We start from the raw sequence: 26,777 nt of genomic DNA on the forward strand, positions 1-26,777 counted from the left end.
GATCAAAGGGATCTGTCCTGTGTCTAATAGGCTCAGCCCGCTTTACCGGGGTGTGAGTGCAGGATCTCCAAGTGCATAGTCTACACAGGTTGCTCCCAGTTTCCCACGGTACCACATACACTGGAAAACCTTTGAGAGCTTAAGGAAGAGGTCAGGGTGGAGAGCCCACCTCTGGCTCTGTTCATGGTTTTGCTCTTAGGGGTTGGTTGGTTGCGGATTTGTTAGGGTGCCCTCACCTCCCTCTTTATGTTCTTTGCCCTCTTTTCACCCACAGCCCGAGCTGGCTGAGGTAGCTGTCTGGATTGCTGGTGGACCTTCTGGATCGCCTGCTCTTTCTTTCCCCACTTGGAAAGCTCTGCACATGATTTCTTATTTTTCACCCCTTGTCCCAAATCTGCAGGCAGTCAGCTGCCTGAGAAGTTGTTTTGATGAGGTTGATACAGCCCTTCCCAGCTCCTCAGTGAACAGCCTAGGTCAGAGTCAGAAGGAAGTAAAAACAGATGGAAATGCCCTAGCTAGTCATTCTCAAGTAGCTGGGTCAGATGAGGCACCCGAAGAAAAGTAATAGAGACTGACATACAGCCCTGAGACCTGCAGGCGCTGCTTGATGGAAAGCCGGTGTGTGATTCTGGCAGCTGAAGAGCGATAGACACGCACGCATTCACACACACCCATACTGCACACACTTGACCAAGCACTGCAGAACCTCGTGGAAAAATAACGTGCCAGTTGTACGTCTAGAGTTTGGCGGAGAGTGGCTCTTGGAGGGGCCTTCCTGGAGGAATGACAGCAGGCCAGATCTGGAGTGAGATGCTGCACGTGGACAGGCACAGGGGTGAGGGAAAGAAGGAAGGACTCTTCGTCGTGGCTGATGTAGTGCAGTCAGTAGGGTGAGCATGGTGGCTTGTGGAGTCGCACAGCCCTGGCTGGAAGTCTCACTCTGTTCCTTACTAGCTGGTTACTTTCTCTTTGTTTTCGTCAGTTGTTTCACCTCCAAAGTGGGGATGATGACTACCACAGAGAGCTGCTGAGGGGGTTAAGGAAGGCCATTCACGCAAAGTACCTAGCGTAACATAGAGTACCTAGCATAACATAGAGTTAGCGAGCGGAAGTTTTCCTTTCTTTCTTCACCTAGGAAATGGCACAGTGAGAAAGTCTGTTTACTCACCACATTCCTGAAGCTCATCTGGTTATAGTTGGAGCCCCTAAGTTTGGCTTAGGAGCCCACATGATGTGGGGCTTCCTGGAGAGCTATGATCTTGTGCATACAAGACCAGGGTGGGTGATGCTGTACTGGGTCCATTTAGGCCAGTGGTTTTCAACTGCAGGTCATGACCATTAGTGGTTCAAGATCCCAATTCTGTGGGCTAGAACCAGCATTAAAGAAACCCAGTAGAGTAGGATATAACCAAACAGCACATTTGGCTGTATCAGAGGGCACTGCACCAAGTAAGGGTTTCAGTAACATACGTATATGTGCGTGACGGAGTTGCAGTATGAAATGTGTTTCTTACTGAAGGTTGTTGTCAAAAAGAAAAAAACAAACAGGCAAAAATTACGGTGTGGAGGATCAGAGATTTTATTTAGGGAGTTCTGACTACCCTGGGATTTCAGGCCTTCTGACCAGTGAATTCCTGCGGAGATCTTTGTACCACTTGTAGTAATCTGGGGGTCTGTTGGGGAACGATCTCATTTGACCGTTTTTTGCATAAAGCAGCTGGAAATTCTAGTCTGGAATTCCCCACAAGATGCAGATGAATGAGGGCTCCTTGAATGGTTGACCCATTCCCACTGACCTTTTTGCCTTAAAAAGCATGAGTATTTGGCTCCAGGTAACGAGGACCTGGGGGCATGGAGTAGGAGAGGCAGGTGGAGGGGTGAGATGTGGCTGGACCGTGAGGGATGGAGGGAGGAAGAAGTGAGTGCTGTAGGATTATGAAGCGCCATTCGCTCAGCAGGTACCTGGTGAATGTCTTCCGGGGGTCAGGCCCCAATTTAGCCCTGGGACATGCATGCACGGCTAAAAGGTCAGGCATTGTGCCTGCCAGCACAGAGCATAGCATCTAGTGGGGAAACAGATAAGGGCCTGCCAAAGTAGTTATTTATTTATTCCAATGAGTTATATTTTTTGCCTATTAAGAGTTAATGTGTCCCTGGATATAACATGGCACTGAAATAGCTTTTTAACTGTTTGCGGCACACATATTACTTTGTTCTCTGTTCCTAGTTTCAAAACTAGCTGACAGGGAATGAGGTATTTCTCCCTCTCTGTGCGTATACATACACACACACACACACACGTACACATACGTACACATACGTACACAATGCTAAATTAAGTTGCTTGTGAGTTTTGGGATCCTGTGTTTTTCAATGGGCTAGTGACTCCCAATGGCAGAAAGCTCTCCTCACCTACCTCCAGCAGTTGGAAAAACTCATTTCCAGAGGAGTGCTGGGCACCTCGCTGTCCTGGCTGATGAGGCCAGCATTTGTAATTCTGTTGATCAGAAATACTTTTTGTCATTTCTTGGTAACAACAGCAATTACTTGCCCCTTGTGGAGAACACAGATAGCAGAGTATAGACCTACATCTCTTTTGTACATGGAAATTCTTGTTAGAAACCTCTTTAGAGGTTAATTTTTTCCAGGTTATCCTATGTGAAGAGGAGAGGAAAGAACGTTAAAAAAAAATTGAAGCATAGTTGATTTACAATGTTGTGTTAGTTTCAGGTGCACAGCAAAGTGATTCTGTTTTATATATGTCATCTACTCTTTTTCAGATTCTTTTCCATTATAGTTTATTACAAGGTACTGAATATAGTTCCCTGTGCTCTATGGCAGGATCTTGTTTACCTATTTTATATATAGTAGTTGGTGTCTGCTAATCCCAAGCTCCTAATTCATCCCTCCCCCACCCCCTTTCCCCTTTGGTAACAAGTTTGTTTTCTATGTCTCTATTTCTCTTTTGTAAATAAGTTCATTTGTACCATGTTTTAGATTCCACATATAAGTGATATCATATATTTGTCTTTCTCTGACTTACTTCATTTAGTATGATCATCTCTAGGTCCATCCATGTTGCTGCCAATGGCATTTTCAGTGTTTTATTCTGGCTGAGTAATAGCCCATTGTGTCTGTGTGTGTATATGGGTGTGCGTGCATTACATTTTTGTCCATTCATCTGTTGACAGACATTTAGGTTGCTTCCATGTCTTGGCTATTTTAAATAGTACTGTTATGAACATTGGGGTGCATGTATCTTTTCAAATTAGAGTTCTCTGTGAATATATGCCCAGGAGTGGGATTTTTGGATCATATGGTAGCTGTAGTTTTAGTTTTTTAAGGAACCTCCATACTGTTCTCCACAGTGGCTGCACCAATTTACATTCCCACCAACACTGTAGGAGGGTTCCCTTTTCTCTACACCCCCTCCAGCACTTATTATTTGCAGACTTTCTGATGACCACTGTATTGACAGATGATTTGTAGACCATTCTGGCTGATGTGAGGTGATACCTCATTGTGGATTTGATTTGCATTCCTGCGATAATTAGTGATGTTGAGCATCTTTTCATGTGCCTACTGGCCACCTGTATGTCTTCTTTGGAGAAATGTCAATTACGGTCTTCTGCCCATTTTTAAATTGGTTTGTTTGTTTTCTGCTATTGAGCTGTATGAGCTGTTTGTATATTTTGGAAATTAAGCCCTTTTCAGTCGCATCATTTGCAAATATTTTCTCCCATTCTGTAGGTTGTCTTGTTTCGTTTATGGTCTCCATTGCTGTGCAAAGGCTTCTAAGTTTGATTAGGTCCCATTTGTTTATTTTTGCTTTTATTTCACTTGCGAAAGGACATGTTTTGCTGTTACTAGATGGAGATGGTTTGAAGTCATTGTCCTCTTTCCTCCCTGTAGGAAAAATGCTGTGACCTTTGCTTCCTCAGGCAGGCTAGGGTGGTGTCAAGTTGTATAAACCTCACTGAACCATTCTTGGCCATCTTTCACAGTGCCTTGTTCTCTAAGCAGAAAGGACACTGCTGGTGTTTGTAAAGCGCTTATAGTTCTGCATCAATATTTGTGTAGTGGTTTATATAGAGCAGTGAGTCTCAACCAGAGATGATGGGTGTTTATGAATTCTCTGGTGGTTTATCCAAACTACACAGACCTGCTGTACAGCACAGGGAGCTCAGTTTGGTGCTCTCTGGCGACCTAGATGGATGCGATGGGGGTGGGGTGGGAGGGAGGTCCAAAAGGGAGGGGATATAGGTATACTTATAGCTGATTCACTTCATGTACAGCAGAAACGAACACAACATTGTAAACCAATTATACTCCTAAAAAAAAAATTAGAAACAAACAAAAACAAAACAAGAAACAAACTACACAGACACTTGTAACTGTCATATCCAGGAACGTATCAGATGTTCAGGAGTAAGTGTATGTTTCAGAAAAGCCCCACAGGTAATTCTTACCCTACCCTCTCCTACTGCACCTACTGATGCAAAGGGGAATGCATGTAAACACTGCTCAAAGATACAGACAGTAGAGTTGAAAAATATAAACATTGGAAGCTAAAGGGTTCAGGACAAAAATAAACAGGAGGCACTATTTCTCAGATGCATCTTTTCCTGCAGTAGAGCGTCCACTGACATCCCTAAATGTGGCTTCCCGGGCATCAGCATAATCTGAGGGGAGACAGCTCTTTGCCAGAGGTACATATTATCCCCAAAGCTTGGTAAATACAGCTCTGAGCCAGAGCAGGGAGGCTCTCTTCCTTGTGCCACGCTTGGTTGGCACGGCTTGGGAGCCCAGTGATGTAATGTGTAGTTTCAGCCCGCCTTGTTCAGAAATCCCAAGCAAACAAGTTCTCTGATTTAAAGGTAAATAACAGCAATTATTTTCAGTAAACTGTTTAATTAAAAAAATATTTTCATCCTTTTGGCATCTTATACTTTAGACATGTCTCTTGTAAGCAGCAAATAGTTGGATTAAAAAACCCCATTAACTGTGTGTTTGTGTAGGATATGTTTATGTACTATTGACATATGTTATATATATTGAATGTATGTAGCATGCATCCTATTATTATTCTTTTGCTGTTTTTGTCCCTCTTGTTTTTGTTACCTTTTCTCTCACTTTTGGCCACCTTTTGAAAAATTTTGATCTTTTCCTGTTAGTTTGAAAGTAACATACTTTGTTCCTATTCCTACTAATTCAATATACATACTTAACCAAAGTCTAAAATTGATCAGTAAGTTTAACCACCTTCTGACGATTCAAGTGCCGTAGAACACTCAATTCCATTTACCTTGCTCCTGAGTTATGCTATGCCTATAGATTTTAAATATTTAATTTAAATCCATAAGACACCATCGTTGTTTCATACAGTCAATTTTGTTTAGTCGCCCCATATATATTTACTACTTCTATTGCTCTTCATCCATCTCCTAGAATTTTCTTTAGTGAAGGTATGCTAGGGACAACCTTTGAGTTTGGTGATCTGAAAATGTATCTTCATTCTTGAAAATTGTATTTCATGGGAGTAGGGTTCTACGTTGGTAATTATTTCCTCTTAGGTCATCGCATTGTCTCCTGGCTTCCACTGCAGCCTGTGGCATCTTAGCTCCCTGGCCAGGGATCGAACCTGGGCCCTCAGCAACGAGAGCACAGAGTCCTGACCACTGGACTGCCAGGGAATTCCCACAATCTCTTTTTCTCTGGCTGCCCTTAAGACACTCTGTGTACTATTGTTGATTTGCACTTTCACTATAACATGTCTGGGTGTGGCTTTTTAAAATGTATCTCGCTTGGGATTCACTGAGCTTCTTTATCTTTCACTTGTTGCTTTTCATCAGTTCAGGTAAACCCTGAACCCTCAGATCCTGAAATATAGCTTCTACCCCATTTTCTTTCTTCTTCTTCTAGAGCTCTGATTAGACATACGTTAGGCCCTTCCCCTCTCCCACGTTGCTCACCTTCTCCTTGATTTCGTCCATTTGTTTTGTGTTGCGTTCGGAATAATTCCTTCTGACCTGTCTTCCCTTTGGTTCCCTCTACAGCTATCTAATCTGATAATCTCAGTTTCTGTATTTTTTATTTATACAAATTCCATTAATCCCTTTTTCAAATCTGTTATTAAAAAGTTTCCTATTCCGTGTAGCGTCAAGCTATTTCATTAACAAAAATATTATGCATATTTTATAATGTCTCATAATTTCCGTATCTGAAACTTTTGGATTTTTTTGGTCACTCTCATTCATGGTGTCCTGTTTCCTTGTGTGATTACTTTTTGAGTTGCTCATTTTCCTTAGAATATTATTTTGGGAGTCCTCTGAGGCTTAGGATGAAACAGTATCCTTTCAGAGGATCTGCATTCTGGCCAGTGTTTAGGGAATTCCCCCAGTCCAGTTTAATCTAAATTTACAGCTTGAGGCTTTTGTAACATGTACAGGGTGTGAATTTGGGTTGCAACTAGGTGCAAGGGCTAGCTTGCAGTGACAGTTTGTCAGAGGTTTTTCTTAACTCGGTCTGCCCAGAGCTAAAGCAACTTTTCTTACAGTGCCCTAGTGGTGTTGGGGTAAAGGTTTACTCCTGGTTCACCGTCATCCAGAAGTAGCCCTTTGCAGGACCTGCTTTATAAAGGGTCTTTGATTTCTGTTCACATGTCCCGTCAGGCCCTGGAAACTGAAGCTCATACTCCTCAGGTTTGGTAGATGCCCCGGGACAAAGCTACCTTCCGTACTTGCTTCTCTATTCCACATCCCATTTTCACGTGGATTTTGACCTAGTCATTTCTTGCTGATGTTTTGTTAGTTCAATACAAAAAAAAAAAAAAGTTACCCATTAGTTTTTGTTGGCTTTTAGTGGAAGTCAGTCAGAATTACCTAGTCTGTTTACATTTCTGGAAACAGAATCGTCTAGTTATAAAAATACAGAGAAAGCTTTTGTCAAAAGTTTGGTGTTGCTTGGTTTACAGAGAAGATTCTGTTTCTCCATCTGTAAAAGAGACATTTAAAATAGCCACCAATTTTGGAATCTGCATCAATGAAGTCTGCAGAACCCCTTGCGAGTTGAATTGAAATCCCATTTACTTACTTTGCCTTGTTACAAAAACAATTTAAGGTGATTAAAACCTTAAAATTTCTAAGAGCACCAGTAGACGTTCAAATAAAGAGGGAAGGGCATTTGGTAGAGAGCACCCTTAATCTCTGCTCTGCAATTACAGGCATACATCATTATTTTACTGTGCTTGTTTTTTTTACAAATTGAAGGTTTGTGGCAACCCTGCATGGTCAGATGATGGTTAGAATTTGGCAATAAAATATTTTTAAATTAAGGTACGTACATTGTCTTTTTAGACATACTACTGCACACTTAACTGACTGCAGTATAGTCTGAACATAACTTTTATAGGCACTGGGAAAGCCAAAAGCGAGCCAGACTCGCTTTGTTGTGACGTCTGCTTTTTTTGAGGTGGTCTAGAAGTGAACCCGCAACATCTCCGACGTCTGCCCGTAACTAGGAGTTCTCATGGTGGAGTCTGTGTAGCAACCCCCTTAAGTTATATGCAAAATGTTTTATTTGCAAATAAGAGTTTTTCTCTGAAGAAGGCCCACAGCTGTAAGCACAGTCTCAGAGGTCTAAGGTCCAAGGAAAGTTATGAACTACTTAAGTACATACAAGGAATTCTTAGGCAAATAATTTATCCTCTTTGTATGTTAGTTTTCAAACCTATATTTTGATGAAACAAACACTTCATGAATTTACTCTAAGGGTTTTCCAAAAAGACAGTAATATGTGAACATGCTTTGAAAAAGTTATCCGTGTTTAAAAACACAACTTAGTAAAACGTTCTACTCGTTTTTTGTTTGTTTGTTTTTCAACACTTATTAAAGTGTTCAGGGTACTACAAAGGGTACTAAAACACTGTGGAAAAGTGTTCATCTTAATGACATTTATTCAACAAACATTTAAATGTACTGAATGCAGGAGATATAGATGAATAAAATACCATTCTATATTGCCTCATGCAGGACCCAGAACCATGGATTGTAAGCGCTGTTTTAGAAATACACTCAGTACCTATGGAGGCCAGAGGAAGGGCATGTGGGGTGGGGATGGCAGATGAGTGAGTTGTTGCATGATTCTTGGGGGTGTTACCACCTAACACCTAAAATGAGTTGGTCAAATGCGGCATAAGCAAGGAGAGGAGTGGGGAAATGGTGTGACGTGTGTGCACGTGTGGGAGTGTGTGTAGGCAGAACAAGTAGGTGATGCTGGCACAGAAAACAGAGGGCAAGACATGAGGCTGCGTGTGTGGCAGAGGCCAGATCAGGGAGGGTTTTGTGGGTTAGGTTGGATTCTGGGCATTATCGTGGGCTAAAGACAACACCAAATGCTTTAAGCAGGGGACTGAAATGATTCGATTTTGTTGGAACACGTTTTTGGTAGTACACAGCAGCAGGGGGAGGCGGCTAAGGATGTCAAATCTAGTTAGATATGTTTTGTATTGTTTCAGGAAGAGATTTGTGCGCCTAAAGTGGGAGTGGGAGAGAAGACGTTATTTAGTAGGTAAGTCAATAGGAATGTGTAATTGAGGACATGTGTAGGGTAATGGAGAGGGAACTCTCGCTCGGGCGGTTGGCTGAACCCCCAAATGAGGTAGAGAATCAGGAGGAATATAAGTTTGGCCTTGCCGTATGTGAGCAGGTATCTGGGTGGAAACGCATCACAGGTAGAAAAGTCTGGGCTAGAGAGAGAAATGCGTGGAGGCTTGAAGAAACAGGTGATTGCTGAGAGCATGAGTGGCTGAGATCAGCCGAGATAAATAAGGAGATAAGTAGGACTCGCCAAAATGGAAAAGGTGAGTGTGTGAAGAAGAGCCCCAGAGAGAGAAGGCACCCGAACTGTTCCAGCACAAGATGAAGCAGTTTCAAGGACTGAATTACTAACAGTGGCAAATGCAGGGGAGAGCCTCCGGTGAGATAAGAACTAAACATATTCGTTTGACAATCAAGAGGCGTCTGTTTTGTTTAATGAGGGATGAGAACCAGATGGGAGATGAACAGCAAGTGAGGCAGTGAATGGAGAGGAAGTGTACACAGAGTTTGGATATGAAAGGGAGAAGGGCGACTGAACTGGTGCTATCAAGGGAGTGACTTTTTTTTTTTTAAGGACTGGAGAAACAGGAACACGTTTGTTGGCTGAGGAGGAAGGACTAGACAGGGAGAGGATGAAGACTAAGAGTTGTTTTTTTCCCAGGCTCAGAGTTCAGGCTACTTAGGAAGAGCTAAAAAGAACTAAATTCGTAGTCAATCCATCAGGAGGCCTCCTGAGCCCAACAGCTGATCCATCCATCTTAATAAAAACTGCAGAACGTCTTCCCTAGTTTACCTCAAAGAAGTAACAGCTCAGTAGGCAATTATAATAATTAGATAAGAAAATAAAGTAAGTCAGGATAACTATATTTTTAATAGTATTTTGCTGGCAACCAAAGAAAGATGCTTCTTTGGGATGAACGTAAATCAATGTAAACCAAAACTGTATTTTTCTGCAAAGATTATGCTATAAACTGGTAGAAAAGTCAATTGACAGCTTATTCTACTCGCCAAGAGAACAGTACGAGCCCTGAAAAGTGGTAAAAAGATCCCTTGTGAATATACCAACTAAGTCACCAAGAGCCCTGTATATACCAATAAGGTGAGGGGTCAGTCAGCCCACGTGAGAGCACGCAGGCAAAATTCTTGATTACCAAGGACCCATTTTCACGTTAGTTAAAAAAAATTTTGGTGAAGTTGGTAATTTGAGTGAGTCTAAAATTCCATTCAAGAATATATTTCTCTTTGCTGGAATAACAAATAAATAAGTTTTAATGGAATGAAGAACTGTGAACCAATTAAGATAGAGTTGTCTCTGGGGGGAATAAATAATAATTAGAGAAACTTTTGAATAAAATAAACTAATTTGAGGTGGGAATAACCTGAATAAGCGGTGACCGATTTTAACTGGCGCAGAATGCTTTGGCTGGTTTCTTTAAAAAAGAAAATGTGACTCTTAAAACATTAAAAACAAAAATTCAAAAATATATTTAAAGGCTGGAACACTGGGGCCTATGTCAGTTGAAAGGGGATGCTGCAGCAAGCTGGCAAAACCGAGAAACTTTAAACCGAGATCATTCCTTCCTTCCGTCTATTCATTAACTCAACAAATAGTGCTTAAGCACCTGGTAAAGGACATCAAGCCTTTGGCAATACACAGAGCACTTTTTCATCAGTTTGTTACTCGTCCACGCATGTTTGGACCCTTCCAGGAGGCAGAGCTCCTCCTCTTGCAGGCTTGCCTGCGTCAGCGGTCTCCACTGCCTGATCCCTTTGAGGCTCACACCCCTCCTTGTTGCTGCCCCCTGCTCCCTTCCCTTCATTCACTGAACACACTGCCACCTGACTTAGTTTTCCTCTCCACTACGACTCTGGATGATCTTAATGTCCACCCGTCCAACCCACTTGTCTTTTTAGGCTTTGTGATCTTGTTTTGTCTCCAGTGATCTTCTTTAACTTCATGTAGCCACTGCAAGGTCACGCCTTGGATCGTACTACACCGCGAACTTGCTCTTCTCATATCACTAATCCAAGCATCCTGGTCTCAGGCTAGCATTTTCTCTCCTTCCCAAGCTGCTTGCTCAACAACTCCCAGTAGATCAGAGCTGTCGTCAGACTGCCCATTGGGCTGTCTACTGTCTTCCCAACACTGTGTGTTGCCTTCACGTCCTTACCTATTCAGTTTAAGTACCGTAGGACCCTTTTTCAACAACTCAATTTTAATAATTATTCAGCTATTGTCCTTTGTTCTAGTCAAGACTTATCTGGCAAAACTCCAAGTTATCTCTATTTTCTGCGCGTCTGTACCTAGGCATCAGGGTGTTACTAGGGAGGGCAACAGAAATAAAACCACAAGAGGCAAATTTTCAGTGTAGTTCTCGATCACCAACTAGTTGGGGAACTACAGAATGGTGTGAAGGACCCAACACCTCTGGGCACTTTACTCTCCACAATAACTGTTTTAAAACTTGGATTTTCAACCATCTGCCCTGGTCTCAAATTTCAGAGAAAACCAAAGCCTGCATACGCACTAGCCTCTCCTTTCTTCTAGGTTAAAAGCACTCTGTCCATCGGAAGCCAATCCTTTGGACCCCATCCTCCTCCACCTTCTTTGGAACCCAGTACCATGCTGATTCCTTAGACTCTCTGGTCTTCCACTTCTCCCTTTTTCCTGGGTCCTTCTCAGAGATAAAGCAGTACCTAAAAAGGGAAAGGGAGACACACTGTTGCCTCATTCTCTCCTCCTTCACACTTCCAACATTTGGGAGCTGTGCAAGGGTAGCTTCTTTCTGACATCTACCTCCTCTACTACCTGGAAGGGCATGTCTCTAAGCTGCCAGTTATTTCCAGGAGGTCAAATCCAATAGATGCTTTCAAATTCCTCACTCTACTTGATTTCTCAGCAGTATTCAACACCTGTGCAAAAAAAAAAAAGCCCTTCCCTGGGCTTCCATGACTTTCCTCCTCCTGGTTTTCCTTTCATTTCTTTAGCTACTGCTTGTCAGTCTCCTTTGCCTGCTTACCTGCCACTTAAAACTTTTGAGAGTGCCTGTGGTGTTGCCCTGGGCCCTCTCTTCTTTATAGCAGAGATCAGCACATTTTTTTTTTTCTTTAAAGGGCCATATAATAAATTATTCTAGGCTTTGCAGGCCATAAGGTCTGTCACAACCACTCAACTCTGCCACTGTGACGTGAAAGCAGCCATGAACAATAGTTTAACTAATCGACATGGCTCTGTTCCAATAAAACTTTATTTACAAAAACAGATGGTGGGTTGGATTTGGCCTATAGCCTGTGGTTTGCCATGCCATACTCTATACTCTGCCTAGAGAAGCATCCTCTCTTGAGTCTCCAATGACCATCTATACATCACATTCATATCCAAATCAGTATCTCCAGCTACCTAAAATCCACATTTAAATGTCTCAAAGGCATCTCAAATCTTACCTGAGGAATTGTGCTCTTTGCCCCCAAATCTGATCTTCCTCCAGTGTCCTTAGTAAAAGGCACTGCCATAGAGTGCACAAGGCAGAAAGTAAGGCATCCTAGATGTTTCTCCCTCTTTCATTCTCTAATTCTTTGAACTGGAAGAATACCTAAAAAAGGTAACTCTGTAAATGCCATTATTTGAAGCACACAGTCAAATTTAACATTTCACTAATAGAGCTAAACTTTATTTCCATGTTTATTACATGTTTATCTTTGATGTTGAATACATATTAGATTGATTTAACATACAACTTGGGAGAAAAGCTGACATTCTCCATTAGATGGGTTAAAAAGGAATGTAAAACTACAAAATACTTGTTTAAGTTTGTATTCTAAATTATGGCAAACAGAACAATAATTACCTTGCCATTTTTCTCTTTCTAGTTTTCCAAGATGGATTTCATTATAAAATGTTTTTCATAACAATTTATTTCAAGAAAGGAAATAAGGGATAATCATTAAAACCATTTTACTTTAAGTATAGAGTACAAATAAAGAGTCTTAACGCAGAACTCCTATCTCCTATTTAAAATACAAATAATACTTCAGGATATTATGAACTGAGGGGGACTGACTATTGTAAACTGCAAATCTAATGACTTGAGCAAACCCACACATGCCATTTGCTTTTGTCTGCAAGAGTCAGGCTAATTTAAGGGTGACACAACAGAGTTCTATTTGATATCGATGTCACCCAGTTTCTACTCAGAATGGGGATGGCCAAATACTAAGTGCTTACGTGATGGAGATTCAGGATTAATCAATTCCAAGTGGCTAAGAGCTAACAGAGTTAATCGTTCCATCCCCCAATCTATGGCCATGTACAAATGTACAGATTTTAGCATTCACTGAAAGTTTTAAAATAAAACTCCTCTAGATACTCTGAAACGGCTGAAATTCACAGTGTATAAAGACTGTTATCTGCAGTATAATTGCAGTGTTTCAGCAAAATCAAAATTATGGGTGGTTATCAGAGTTGTTATTGGTAATAGTTTCTTTTTCTTCTCTATAAGCCCCTTAGCATGTTTTGTGAAGCAAGGTGTGTTCTTAATACTCCTACTCTTTACTTAGATTTTAAAAATAATAAATCAGCTTAAAATTATTTTCTACCAGGGATTACAGGATGAAAACTCTTACTAGAAGTGTGAATGATGCCTACTGTTCTCATTAGACAGGTGTTTAGAATCAGCTGCAAAATCCCATATTCTTCTTAATAATAATGCTTATAAAAGATGTTTAATAAAGATAACTCGCTTCTAATTAGATTACTCTAGTGATAAAATATTTTCTCATGTAACTGTTTAGGCCAAATGATTTATGGCTTTTCCATTTTTAAGATGTCATGTTGTTAAAGCTCTTCTAAATACTCTTCTAATATCAGATTCTTAAATGAGAAAAGACAAAAGAGCGAAAAACTCTGTCTCAAGGCACACTCCTTTTCTTACAACAGGGTTGACACACTTTTCTGTAAAGGGCCAGACAATAAACATTTCAGGCTTTGTGGGTCACAGGGTCACTACTGCAATGACTCAAGTTCTGCTGTTCTTGTGAGAAAGCAGCCATAGACAATATGTATTTACAGAAAGAGTAGTCCGAATTTGGCCTGCAGGCCACAGCTGGCCAATCTCTGCCGTAGAACAGAAAGGACATCTAAAAAATCCTGGTCTCTAGTCCAATGTGATGACTGACTCAGAATCTAGCAGTTTAATCACTCTAGAACACGTTGATGTTGAACACCGAATTTAGCCAACTTTCCACTTCTGGTTCAGATTATTCAAACTCATGTCATCATGCTTTTCATTTGGGATAATTTATCTTCATTTAAGAACTTGCCTGAGCATTATTTATTGAGGGATTCAGTTTAAAATTAATAAATGATGTCCATAAAATTGAATATCCAATTTAATTTTTGAAAAAAATGAAAAATATAACAGAATCAAAACATTAAAAATAAGTACACTTACTACCCATTCCAGTAATTCATTTAAGTCATATCAACTATAGAATAGGAAAAATAAATTCAGAAGTGTAATTACTTTAAAATACACTGCTTCCATTTCTGTCAATATTTTACATTTACGTATATATTCTAGAGTGTAAGCAGAAATTCTCTCTAAAAATCTCCTTAAAATCTTGAGGTGCATATTAGAGCCACAGGCAATATCTGACATATAAAATTGCAGTACAGGCCTTTCAAATTTGGCATTTCACTGGTACAATACAATGACCAACGTGTATAATCACTGTACAGTGCCTAGACATTCCAGTAAGAACCATTATTTTCTTTAATGTAGAATGATTAATACATATTCTACAAGGGGCAGTGAGGTTTAGTAATTCTATTGGGTATGTCCTGACATAATTTTCAAATTGTACAGTAAAACAAACAGCTTTGTTAAGGCCATGTTTTATTTGCTGATTAATGGACAAAAGGCAATGTAATTTATTTTCAAGTATTTTCTTGAAAGTCTGTGCTCATAAAAATCATGAAAAGTTGGAAAGACTGTTAAATCACTGAAACTTTAAATATATCTTACACAATCTTGTTTGTACAAAAATACAAGTTAAATATAAACATAAAGCAATCATGATAATTTTATGCAAATCTGTTTTATGTGATCTTCAGTTATATATAAAAGTTTCTTGGTTCTGTTTGTGAAAAGATCAATACCAGATTGAATTACTATCTATTGGCAAAGGGCCCTAAAAAGCTTACTTTAGCAATTATCTTTTACATGGTTAAGAGCATTTCCTAATTTGAGATCACCTAAACACTGGAAAAAAGAAAAAATGAAAAGGGCAGTATGTCCATAAACCAACAAATAATGTGGCTGTAATGTATCATAAAACACAAAGAACCCCCACACATCTGTACAATAAACATTATGTATTACATACTCACACACACAGGTGTATACGTGTGTGCATGCACGTAAACACACACACACGCACACGCAGGCACGCACACACATACCCAGTCATAAAACAAAGCTTAATGAGGTGTTGCTTCCAGTTCGATATTCAGCTGTGCATTTTTTCTTACTTCATCAAATGAATAGCTTTTTGTCACCTTCCCATTCTTGAAGACAGTATGGAGAAGATCCTGCACAAATATAACAATATTAAAGTTTAATGATATTAGACTATCAAACAAAATTCTTAAGTGATGCTTTGATGAATGAGGTTAGTCAAATACACAGAGATGTTGATAGTGTTCAAATTATGAAATGATTTTATTCACAAAGAATGCTGGGAGAGCAGGCATGATCTAAAATGGGATGTAGAGATATTTAACTTTTATGGAAAGGAATGATCTGAGTAGTACATTCTTAAAACAGTTTTCCTTAAAGGAAAAATGAAAAAACACCTAGTTGACCCATCTCTTTTTTTTTCAGGTGGAAGATGCTTACTGCTTTGGTTGCCCAGAAGAACTATGGCTGTCACGGATAAGCATGACTGACAGATCAGCAAGGATAGCCTGCCAGACCTTCCCTCGTTCCTAGCCAAGACTCAACACCGATTAAACTTCTCAATTTGGAATTTACTAAACTTTCTAATCACGAGTTTTGGCCTTAAAGAAGCAAGCAAGCAAACAAAGCCAACACTGAAAACAAGCAACCAAACCCAGAAGAGAAACATAAATTGATTTCTTGACTAATGCACAGCCACTGATTTTAAAAACTCTGTGTATATTCCGGAAGTCACTGATACGTGTAATCCATTTGATCCACACAAGGATAAAACAAAGACAAGTTAAGAGAATTAGGACTGAATTCCCTTTCGAGTCTGGTAAAGCCATCCCTGTCTCACTAAGGAATTATCTGCCTCTAGTTTCTCCTGAAAAATCCACAGAAGTAATCTACTATGCCGAAGTTTTCCATCTCATCGGAAGGTGAGGAGCATACAATGTTATCTAACATTTTTGTCATTATGTTGTTTCCTTTTTATCCTGTTTTATTTTTTATTTAAAATTTTTTTATTGAGGTATAGTTGATTTACAATATTAGTTTCAGGTGTACAACATGATTTATTATTTTTAGATTATAATCCACTTAAAGTTATTATAAAATATTCGCTATATTCCCTGTGATGTACAGCATGTGTAGTTTTTTTTTTTTCTTTTTTTTTTTGCGGTACGTGGGCCTCTCACTGTTGTGGCCTCCCATCGCAGAACACAGGCTCTGGATGCGTAGGCTCAGCGGCCATGGCTCACGGGCCCAGCCGCTCCGCGGCATGTGGGATCCTCCCGGACCACGGCACGAACCCGTGTCCCCTGCCTCCGCAGGTGGACTCTCAACCACTGCGCCACCAGGGAAGCCCATGTAGCTTATTTATTTTAAACACAGTAGTTTGTACCTCTTACTCCCCTACCCTGCCCCTCCTCGCTTCCCTCTCCCCACTGGTAAACACTAATTTGTTGTCTGTATCTGTAAGACTGTTTCTGTTTTGTTATATTCATTTATTTTTTAGATTCCACACACAAGTAATAACATACAGTATTTGTCTTTCTCTGTCTGACTTATTTCACATAGCATAATACCCTCCAGGTCCATCCATGTTGTTGCATATGGCAAAATTTCCTTTTTTTTTAATGGCTGAGTAATATTCCATTGTATATATGTGCTACATTTTCTTTATCCATTCATCTGTTGATGGACACTTAGGTTGCTTCTGTATCTTGGCTATTGTAAAGAATGCTGCTGTGAACATTGGGGTGTATATAGGTTTCAAATTAATGTTTTCATTTTCTTTGAATATATACCCATGAGTGGCATTGCTGGGTCGTATGGCAACTCTATTTTTAGTTTTTTGAGGAATCTCCATACTGTCCTCCCTAGTGGCTGTATCAATTTACACTCCCACCAACAAGGTAAGAGGGTTCTCTTTTCTCCACACCCTCTCCGGCATTTGTTATTTGTAGACTTTTTGATGATGGCCATTTATTCTGACAGGTGTGAGGTGAAACCTCATTGTGGTTTTGATGTGCATTTCTCTAATAATTAGCAATGCTGAGCATCTTTTCATGTGCCTGTTAGCCATCTGGATGTCTTCTGTGGAAAAATGTCTGTTCAGTCCTTCTGCCCATTTTTAGATCGGACTGGTTTTTTTGATATTACGTTACATTAGCTTTTTGGATATTTTGGATATTAACCCCTTGCTGGTCATATCATTTGTAAATATTTTTCCCATCAACGTAGGCTGTCTTTTTGTTTCATTGACGGTTTCCTTTGCTGTGCCAAAACTTTTAATTAGGCCCCATTTGTTTATTTTTGCTTTTATTTCTTTTGCCTTGGGAGACTAAGAAAATACTACTATGATTTGTGTCAGAGTGCTTCGCCTATGTTCTCTTCTAGGAGTTTCACGGTATCATGTCTTACATTTAGGCTCATTACTGCTTTTGACACATTTTATATCTTTTTTGTTCTGTGTATCCCTGAACTACTTATAGGTGATTTTACTGTTTGTCTTTTAAACTTCCTTAGTATATGCTTGATGTGCTACCTTTACTATATAACTGCCTTTACTGATGAGGTATTTCCTTTTGTAATTATCATGTTTACTCCTATTAACATTTCTTATAAAGCTGGCTTGGTGATGCTGAACGTTTAGCTTTTGGTTGTCTGTAAAACTTTTGATATCTTCAAATCTGAATGAAAACCTTGCCAGGTAGAGAGTATTCTGGGTTGTAGGTTTCACCCTGTCATCACTTTAAATATATTGTACCATCCCTCTGGCCAGCAGACTTGCTGCTGAAAAGTCAGATTATACAGCCTTATTAGAGTTCCCTTGTAAGTTGTTGCTTTTCCCTTGCTGCTTTTAACAATCTAATTACAGTGTTTCTTGGTGTGGTCCTCTTTGGATTTGATCCTTTTGGGGCTCTCTGTGCTTCCCCTTCCCAGGTTAGGGAAGTTTTCAGCTACCGTGTCTTCAAATATGTTCTCTGCCCCTTTCTCTCTTCCTTCTGAGACTACTACAATGCAAATGTTAGTTGCTTGATGTCGTACTAGAGGTGTCTTAAACTGTTCTCATTTTTTTTTTCATTCTTTATTCTCTTTAGCTTAAGTGATTTCCATTACTTTGTCTTCCAGTTCACTGATCCATTCCTCTGTATCATTTCATCCGTTGATTCCTTCTAGTGTATTTTTAATTTCAGTTATTGTATTCTTAATCTCTGGTTCTTTATATTTTCTGACGTTTTGTTACAAACTTCTAAACTCTCACTCTGGTTAGCCAGTCTTTTCATGAGTGCTTTGATCATTTTTAAGATCATTATCTTGAACTCTTGTACGTGGTAGGCTGGTTATGTTTTCTGACCTTTGAGAAGCTGCCTTTTGTAGAACTCCTCTGTGTCCCAGCAGTGAATCCCTTCTGGTCACCAGAGCTATATGCTGCTGTAGGGCTCCTCCTATGTGGGTTGCTTGGGTCCTTCTGTTGTGGAAGACTGACTACAGCTTCCACAGTCTTGCTGGTTGCCAGGCCTTGTGTGTAGACTGCTCGCGGCTGGTTGGTGGGGCTGAGTTATAAGGCTGCTAGCTGTGGAACCCGGGGGGGGGGGGGGGGGGGGGGGCGGGTCCCGGGGCTAGTGTCAGCCCACTGCTGAGCAGAGCCAAGTCCTGAGGGCTGGTGTCAGACTGCTGGTAGGTAGGGCCAGTTGCTAACAGCTGGCTGTGGGGTCCAGGGTGTCCTGAAGCTTGTGTTGGCTTGCTAGTGAGTGGGGCTGAATCCAAGAGCAGCTAGCTGAGGGGCCCAGGGTGTCTCCAAGGTCAGCTACTGGGTCTGACTCAGGCTCCTTTCAGACTACTGCTTCTGCCCTGCGTCTCAAAGCATGTGTAAGTTTGTGTGTGCCCTTTAAGAGTAGAGTCTCTATTTCCCACAGCCCCCTGGGTGTCCCGAAATAAGCCCTGCTGGCTTATCTTCCTGGTGCAGGACCTGCCCCAGGCTGGAGAGGCTGAGGTGGAGCTCAGACCCCTCACTTCTTTGGAAGAACCTCTGAAATTATATTCTTCTCCTGTTGATGGGTTGCCCACTTGCAGGTGTGGGTCTTGACTATACTGTGACTCTGCCCCTCTCACCTGCCTCGTCATAGTTCCTTCCTTATAGCTTTAGTTGCAGATCTTTTCTGGTAGATTCTGGTCTTCCTCGTCAGTATTTGCTCTGTAAATAGCTGTAATTTTGGTGTGCCCGTGAGAGGAGGTGAGCTCAGGGTCTTCCCACTCCACCATCTTGAAACAATCTTATCTGTCCTTGTGTTGCTTCAAATCACACTGCTCTTGCTGTGACATTTTCTTTATAAATTTAACTTTAATCTATTGAGGAAAGGTGGTTCCTATTAAATCAAAAGGTCTAGATGATCATAAATTGATTAGTGACTCAAATGTTCTCGAGTATCATTCACATACTCTTAAAGTCTTGGCAGTACAAGAGTTAAGTGAAGGCTATGCAAAGAACTGCGTAACAGGCTATATAAAGGAATCTAATTCTAAAAGTTTTAGGGACTTATACATATTTTTCATTAAACAGAAAAATCATATTGTATTAATTCTGGCTCAAAATCTTAAAAGAATATAATAAAAGTAACATAAGCAAAATATGTGATGTGGTATAAAGGATCAAAAGTTAAAAACATCTAAAGTAATAAGTTAGTGTATTTATGTTTAGTGTAAACCCTCCTCTGAGAATATGAATATTCATGAGTAATTTTCCTCTAAAAAAGAGTATTTTCTTTTTCAATCTGGTGGCTTAAACTATTGAGTTCAGGAATATAAGTGTACTTTTGTATGTTAACGAGCATAGAGACTACTTTAGCATACTATACATGTTTCTAGTTTGGTTGACTAAAATCAGAAAGCTTGGTTAAGTCTAGGTTTCACCATTTATTAGTTATATAATCTGAATCAAGTCTCACTGTTTTCACATCTTACACTACTAAGATAACGTAACTTGCCTTAGAGCTGCTGGGAGAATCAAATGAGACTAAAGAAAACCATCTGAACTAGATTCTATTGTTTTGAAAAAGGGAATTGTCTTTAACAACATTTTAGAATTTGGATAGCCCTTCTTTTATCTAATAAAATTAACAAAGTTTTACTATAACATAAATAGCTATGAGCAGTCTAAGAAGAACATCCTTTAAGTATTCTTAACTATTCCCATTCAGAAACGATTCACTGCTAATTGGCAATGAGAGTAAGATCAAATATATGCAAACTCACTGAAGCTCATCAATCACTCCCTGCTGATCACTATGTAGAAAACCGTAATTTTTTTGGGAATGTTACAAAATATTTCACCCAACGTATGTAAAAGTCTCATATTTACTATCTAGCCATTTCTTGTTTTTCATCGTATTTTGGAAGGCTAGGTCAGCAACTGTAAACACTTTAAATAAAACATAAAAGCTTCCTTTCTTAATTTGAAGAGTCAACCTACTACTGTTTAAAAACCAAACCAAACCAAAAAAAAAAAAACCCAAATCAGCATAGATACATACATGACCATATTCTTCAAGGTCTCCTTTTCCTTCCTCAAGTGTAACAAAATTCCCTGCTGGTGTCCTATGCAAAGATAATCGGCCCTTTTTGGACCTTTTGTTGGGATCAGCAACCGGGTCCTTGAAGACATTAATCTGGAATCCAAATTAAGAAAGTTGGAGAAATACGAGACTAATCATCAGAAATGTTCACTCAACCCCCATTAAAAAAAAAAAAAGTGTGTACCTAATTTATATAAATTTTAAGGCACTTTGTACGTATAATTAATTAAACTAATCCACACCTGGCTTTTAGAGAGAAGACTCTAGCCTGTTTTGGAGGACAGAGTCCTCTGTGATGAAGAAGGTATGAACAAAGTCCAAATCTTGGATATCCTTTCTTACCAGTGTAGAATACTAATACTCCATCTGTAGTAAGTCTTTGAGGTTAACAATGTGACCCTTAAGGTATCTCCTTTTGTATTATGCCTTGCCCTTAAACTGATCTAAGTACAGCACATGTGTGTTACTGAAAAATCAATCTATGTCAACTCAATTATATAATCTGTGGCAAGGGAACGAGGAGTTTACTACGATAAAGCCTTTCCTATTTCATAACCATTTCCCTTTTGTTACTTTTTGTTCTATTACCTTGTTACTCTCAGAAGCAAAGAAGACCTAGAGAACCTAGAGACCTAGAGCACAATGTTTCAGGATCAGAAAGGAAGAAGCAGCTGGAGATGGCTATAAGAAGAGAAGCAGAAGAGGCAATCCCAGAACTCGCCAAAGAAAGCTGGTGGTGAACTAAGGTAGGGAACCAACCCCTGTGTTCTTAGGATCCCCTACACACACCCTTTAATACACAGACTCTCAAGAGCTTATGAAGAGCTAGGGAGACTGTTGTTCAGCTGCTTGCAGCTTGGGTTCCCTTGTTTTAAGGCTACCAGAACATGATTCTAGTAACACAACTCACACGTCATAGTTCACCTTCCTAAAACATTCTTTGACAGTGTTTACATACGTGATGGCTAGGTTAGCTGACATTCTCGTTCAAATATGGTCAACTTTTTGATTCAAAGGTATATACTGAAGTAGTGGAAATGAATTGACCTGCATCATCTCTCTTAAATAATCTCTCATTTTCCCAAATCTCCATTTTTTTCTGAAGTCAAGTTATCAGCCCCTGTCTCTTTTCCTTCTTTGTTTCTGCCTCAAGGTCAGGGGTACCTGACAATACAGTAACAGTTCAAGACCATATTATCCTTGGACTATTGTGTTCAATAAGTACATTCAACATACATACATAAATATTAACAACACAAGAGTAAAAGTTCAATGACATACCCCAAGGCCATTGGTTACAACATAACTACATTTAAAGGAACAATTCAGGAGATCTCTTGTTAACTTCTGCAGCAAAGCTCCACCAGAACCAAAGGAAACATTTTCTATGCTCCATTTTTTTTGCTTCATGCCTTCCACAATCTAGATTAAAAATAAGATATAAATAAATAAATTTAAGCCAAGTAATTTGGAAGAGGAAGGAGCTAATTATCCATGAGCCATATTGATGAATACACCATCCAAAGCTGTTTTATAACACAGTAAATAATGAGATAAGAATAAGGTCTACACAAAGTTACATTCCACTCTTTTCTTTTAAAAGACCCACCAACCACAAAAAAGGGCAGCCCAAGGGATAAGTGTAGAAGGAGGGGATTTCATTTAAAGTTCCTGAATTTGTGTTGTAGTCACAGTGATTGTGGTTTAGGTTGGGGGAATGGAGGAAATGAGAGGGAGAAAAATAATAGCTATAAATACCTAAGGTTACTTGAGTAAACTCTCATCTACCTCTTGCAGTTACTGCCCAGATGTCAGTAGCGCAAGCAATGGGGCCTGGATGTTTGCCCCAAATTACTAGATTCTAGAAATGACACTCCTCATCACTAATAAATCTCAATACATGTTATCACATGTCATATGTAATGGGGCATTTAAAAGTCAACGGATATTGGTGGTAAAACAGTATAAAACACCCTCTCCTGCGTAACAGTTGAGACACTGGCAGTCCTCTTACTCTGGCTGGTACTCCAGTGCCGTAAGCAAAATTATGAACTGACTGGGTGTTAAGATTTATCATTGGATCATTTTTGGGAGAATGATCATCTAAAAGCCAGAAAGAGAGACCTATATGAACAGAGAGTTCCAGCAACTAGAATAGTTCTTTCAAGGGACACATAATTTAAAAGTTACATTAATTTATTAATCTACATTATTATCAATATCATTTGTATTTCTTTTTCCTAAGCAGGACTTATTTACCTAGCATCTGTCTTCTTATTTAACATATTCCATCACTTCTATGGTAGACGGTGGCAAATAAAATTTAATAACCATTTTTAATTTCATAAGAATAGTCAAAAGGAAGTAACTGGAAAGTCCCGTTTCATTTTATTTAAACAGAACTTTCAGAAGTGATCAGAAAATCGTAAGCAAGTTTAATAGTTTTAAGTGAATCATTAATATAAATTTGCCATATTCCTCCCAATACCAAAAGTCTCAAACTGACCTTTTATCTATCCTTATTTTCAACCTTGCAAGACACAAATAGATAAACTCCAAGGACCTTCATCTTTTAACAAGCCCACACTTAAAAAAAAAATCTCAGCCATCTAATTCTCCTGGTATATGTCAGGAATCAAGATGGAAACATATACAATTGATTTTAAAGTGATTCCTTAGGTTGTACATAAACCCAGTCTCATGTCTTTTATTACTATACCTGAACCCAAAAGTACTCAAGGGCCCTGAATTCAGATTTATTTTTTCACTGAACTAACTGTAAACTAAGTATAACTAAAATAATAATAAAAACCTTATAAGACAACACAAAATTAAGGCATGTTCTAAAAAGTGCATTTCGATACTGAAGAAATACAAGGAGCAGAACAAAAAAATGGGGGAGAAGAAATGGAAACAGATGGAGGGTAAGGAGATTTGGGTAAAATATACAGAGAAAATAGTTTCAGAACTGTCACCTGTTTTAGGTAAGCCTCAGAAGCACAAGAAGGAGTAAATCACAAAGAACAGTATCACCTAATGTCATATCTCTGTATTTTAGGACCAATAAGATATTCTTCCCATATAGCTTTGCCAAAAGTTGTGAAATTTAGACAATTTAAAGTTTAAGTGAATTTTTCTGTTAATGTTACAGGAAATTATGGAATTAGAGTAAAAATTACTGTTTAAAAATATTTGCACATACAAATCAGAGGGAAATCTGACTAGACATAGCAAAAATGCTATATGAATTTCCTTTTCTTGCTTCTAAAGACTTACTTTGACCCACCTTCAGTATGAAGAAAGCAGGTAGCAGGTACTACCCCCTTTAGGTAATGAGCGCATCCGCATTAATACCAACTATTCATTCTCTGACCATTCTGTTTAAGGTTTCACCAATGCCAGAGAATATCTGTCTCAATATTTAACTTCTTGATCATGGAGTTTAAAAAAAAAAAAGTTCAAGTTCTGAACTGATTCTCAACTTTAAAAATGCATACACATTTTCAAAGTTTATTTAGAAAACAAAAAGAAAACAAAAAGAAAAAAAGGAAAGCCAAAGAGCTTCAGTTCTTAAAGGGAAGTTCAAATACCTGATGGAACAACCGAACTTAAAGAGCTGCCCCTAAGAACAAGTAAGGGTAGGTATAAGCAACGGGAAGCGCACTGGGCTAATGCGTATTCTGATATACGGTACCCTGCCCACATTTCTTCATCCGAAAGGGGGATAAGTATGTGTGAGGATACCCGCTACAATGGAGGTATGCGTACTAGTTCTTAACTGATACCAAGGTCAGAAACCTTCAATTCAGCTGAGCGACAGGACAACTGCAATTAAACATGCCAGCTGAGATTTCTATGCTCAGGTCCTCTTCCTTGCTGCAGATTTTTCTTCTGTTTCTTCCTTCCTTTTCACATCAAAGCCTTAGAAGAGCTGGGGAAGTTTCCACTTTTCTTAGGCAAGGCAGTTTGGGAGAGTTGGTAGAAGAAACCTCATTTCTGTTATTGCAAGACATCTATTCCAGACATCATTTTCAAACTCTAAATGCATATCGCCACAGAAGTACTGATAGTGATATGCAATAGTTCTTACTTTTATTTATTTAATTTTTATTTGTTTTTGGCCACCCTGTGCGGCATGTGCAATGTCCCCGACCAGGGGTGGAACCCTTGGCCCCTGCAGTGGAAGCATGGAGTCGTAAGCACTGGACTGCCGGGGAGGTCCCAATAGTTCTTACTTCTAAATGAATCTTTGGAAAACAAACTATTTATAATTTGGGTACTGACCCTTAATCTAACCACACTGAACTCTTTCAAGCAGAAAATTCCATGTGAAACTATATACATTAGAATTTCAGTGCTTTATAGTAGCTGACAGTCTACAGCGTGGTATCGCTGATAGTCTTTAATACCCAAAATACTCCATAAAAACTGAGTTCCTTAGAAGCTTATCCGAGAAACAAAAGAGGAAAAAGTTTTAAGATAGCATAAAACGTACGCTATTTGGCTAATAGTGGTAACAATGTTAAATTTAGAAGAGGTGACAAACCATTCAATAATTTTTGAAAAAGCACAGATGAATATCATTCAAGTTTCACACTGTTAGAGTAACATGAAGCTCCATTCTATTAAAACGGAGACCTATTTGTACAGTGTCAAGACTTTTTGTTGTATATACAAAAAATATTCCTTGACTGGCATTTTCTTGTTTCCTAGTGACACTTCTTTGGGCTCATCATCCAGGGCGGCCAATGAGGACTGGCAGTATGGTTTGGCCGGTACTTCTGTATTTTAAGTTAATATATTTTAAATATACTTCTATATTTTAAATTTTAAGCAATTAACAGAAAAGACATAAACCATCTTAAACGCTTATTAAAAGAATCACAGCTGTACTTAAATTATTAATGTGTTCTTTATCAAACTAATAAAAAGGAGTTTAATTATAAGGACTGCTTTATTGAAACTGTTAATATAAAATCCGTACCTCTTGTAAGGTATTAATATCCACTCCATCCCCTTGAATAACTCTAAGATAAGGTGGCAGCAACTTGTAGCCCTTTGAGTTCTCAGTAACAGGGAACTTCTTACCTAAAATATCCAAAACCTGTATGGAAAAATACACAGCCAAACACAAAATAACTAATACTGAAAAAAAAGTGCTAAAGCTTTCCAAAGTTTAAAAAAAAACCAAGATTGTTAGCAAAGCAAGGTCGAGAACATAAAAATTAAATTAAATTTTACAATACTATGTATAAGCCTTCTAAAATTTTGTCTCAATTCCTTTTGATTATGTTAGAAACAGGCATGCAATTTTTTTTTTTTTTTTTTTTTTTTTTTTTTTTTTTTGAGTATATCTGTTTCTGGACTTTATTCTGTCCCATTGGTCTATTTGTCTACCTGTGTGCCAGTGTTATACTTTCTTTTTTTTTTTTTTTAAACATCTTTATTGGGGTATAATTGCTTTACAATGGTGTGTTAGTTTCTGCTTTATAACAAAGTGAATCAGCTATACATATACATATGTTCCCATATGTCTTCCCTCTGGCGTCTCCCTCCCTCCCACTCTCCCCATCCCACCCTTCCAGGCTGTCACAAAGCACCGAGCTAATATCCCTGTGCCTTGCGGCTGCTTCCCCCCAGCTATCTACCTTACTACGTTTGTTAGTGTGTATATGTCCATAGGCATGCGATTTTCTACCAAGTCAACTTATACTGTAAAGTGGCTCAGAACACAAGTAGTTTTCCCTCCCTCACATTTTTCAAATTAGATTCAGGAAAAAAAAAACCCTTTAACATTAGGAGCTTACAGTGGTAAATATAATATTTTTCAAAGGTATATAAAACATCATTTTAAAAACATGATTATACTTTTGATTTGGATTTTTTTCTGCTTGTGCCCAATAATTTAATTTGTCTGACACGAATCCATCTGAATTACAAAGTTCAAAGAAATCATGATACGCAGATAAAGCTGGAAATGAAGCAGATAAAACCCATAGTTTCTCTGAGGTGCTTCTCACTTAACAATGACACCCATTTTTAAAACCAAATTGCTTAATATGCCAAGTTGTCCCACTTATTCATTAACTACTGCAAGTTTGGGAGCAGCTGAAATACCTCAACACTGACTGAAAATTTCTCAGAACGCTTGGTCAGAGATT

The 26,777-nt window shown here is 39.0% G+C and overlaps 1 protein-coding gene across 2 annotated transcripts in view; it reads right to left on the minus strand.

Moving 5' to 3' along the window:
• Positions 1 to 8,015: 8,015 nt before the first annotated feature.
• NAMPT (nicotinamide phosphoribosyltransferase) overlaps positions 8,016 to 26,777 on the minus strand; it is a 44,064-nt gene continuing 25,302 nt past the window's right edge. Inside the window, exons 8-13 of one of the 2 annotated variants that reach the window (XR_004351397.1) lie at positions 25,601 to 25,720; positions 21,898 to 22,038; positions 20,575 to 20,709; positions 15,058 to 15,186; positions 12,042 to 12,190; positions 8,016 to 11,294 (exon numbers count right to left, since the gene is read on the minus strand). Coding sequence is in view for 1 of the 2 variants with exons in the window: in XM_032642788.1 (XP_032498679.1) it covers positions 15,076 to 15,186; positions 20,575 to 20,709; positions 21,898 to 22,038; positions 25,601 to 25,720 (507 nt within the window). In the remaining variant the exon portion in view is untranslated. Of the gene's footprint in view, positions 11,295 to 12,041; positions 12,191 to 12,239; positions 15,187 to 20,574; positions 20,710 to 21,897; positions 22,039 to 25,600; positions 25,721 to 26,777 lie in introns of those variants that run through there. The other variant, XM_032642788.1, reaches the window with a different exon arrangement.

This window comes from Phocoena sinus, chromosome 9 (genome assembly GCF_008692025.1).
Source record: "Phocoena sinus isolate mPhoSin1 chromosome 9, mPhoSin1.pri, whole genome shotgun sequence".
Lineage (NCBI taxonomy): Eukaryota > Metazoa > Chordata > Mammalia > Artiodactyla > Phocoenidae > Phocoena > Phocoena sinus.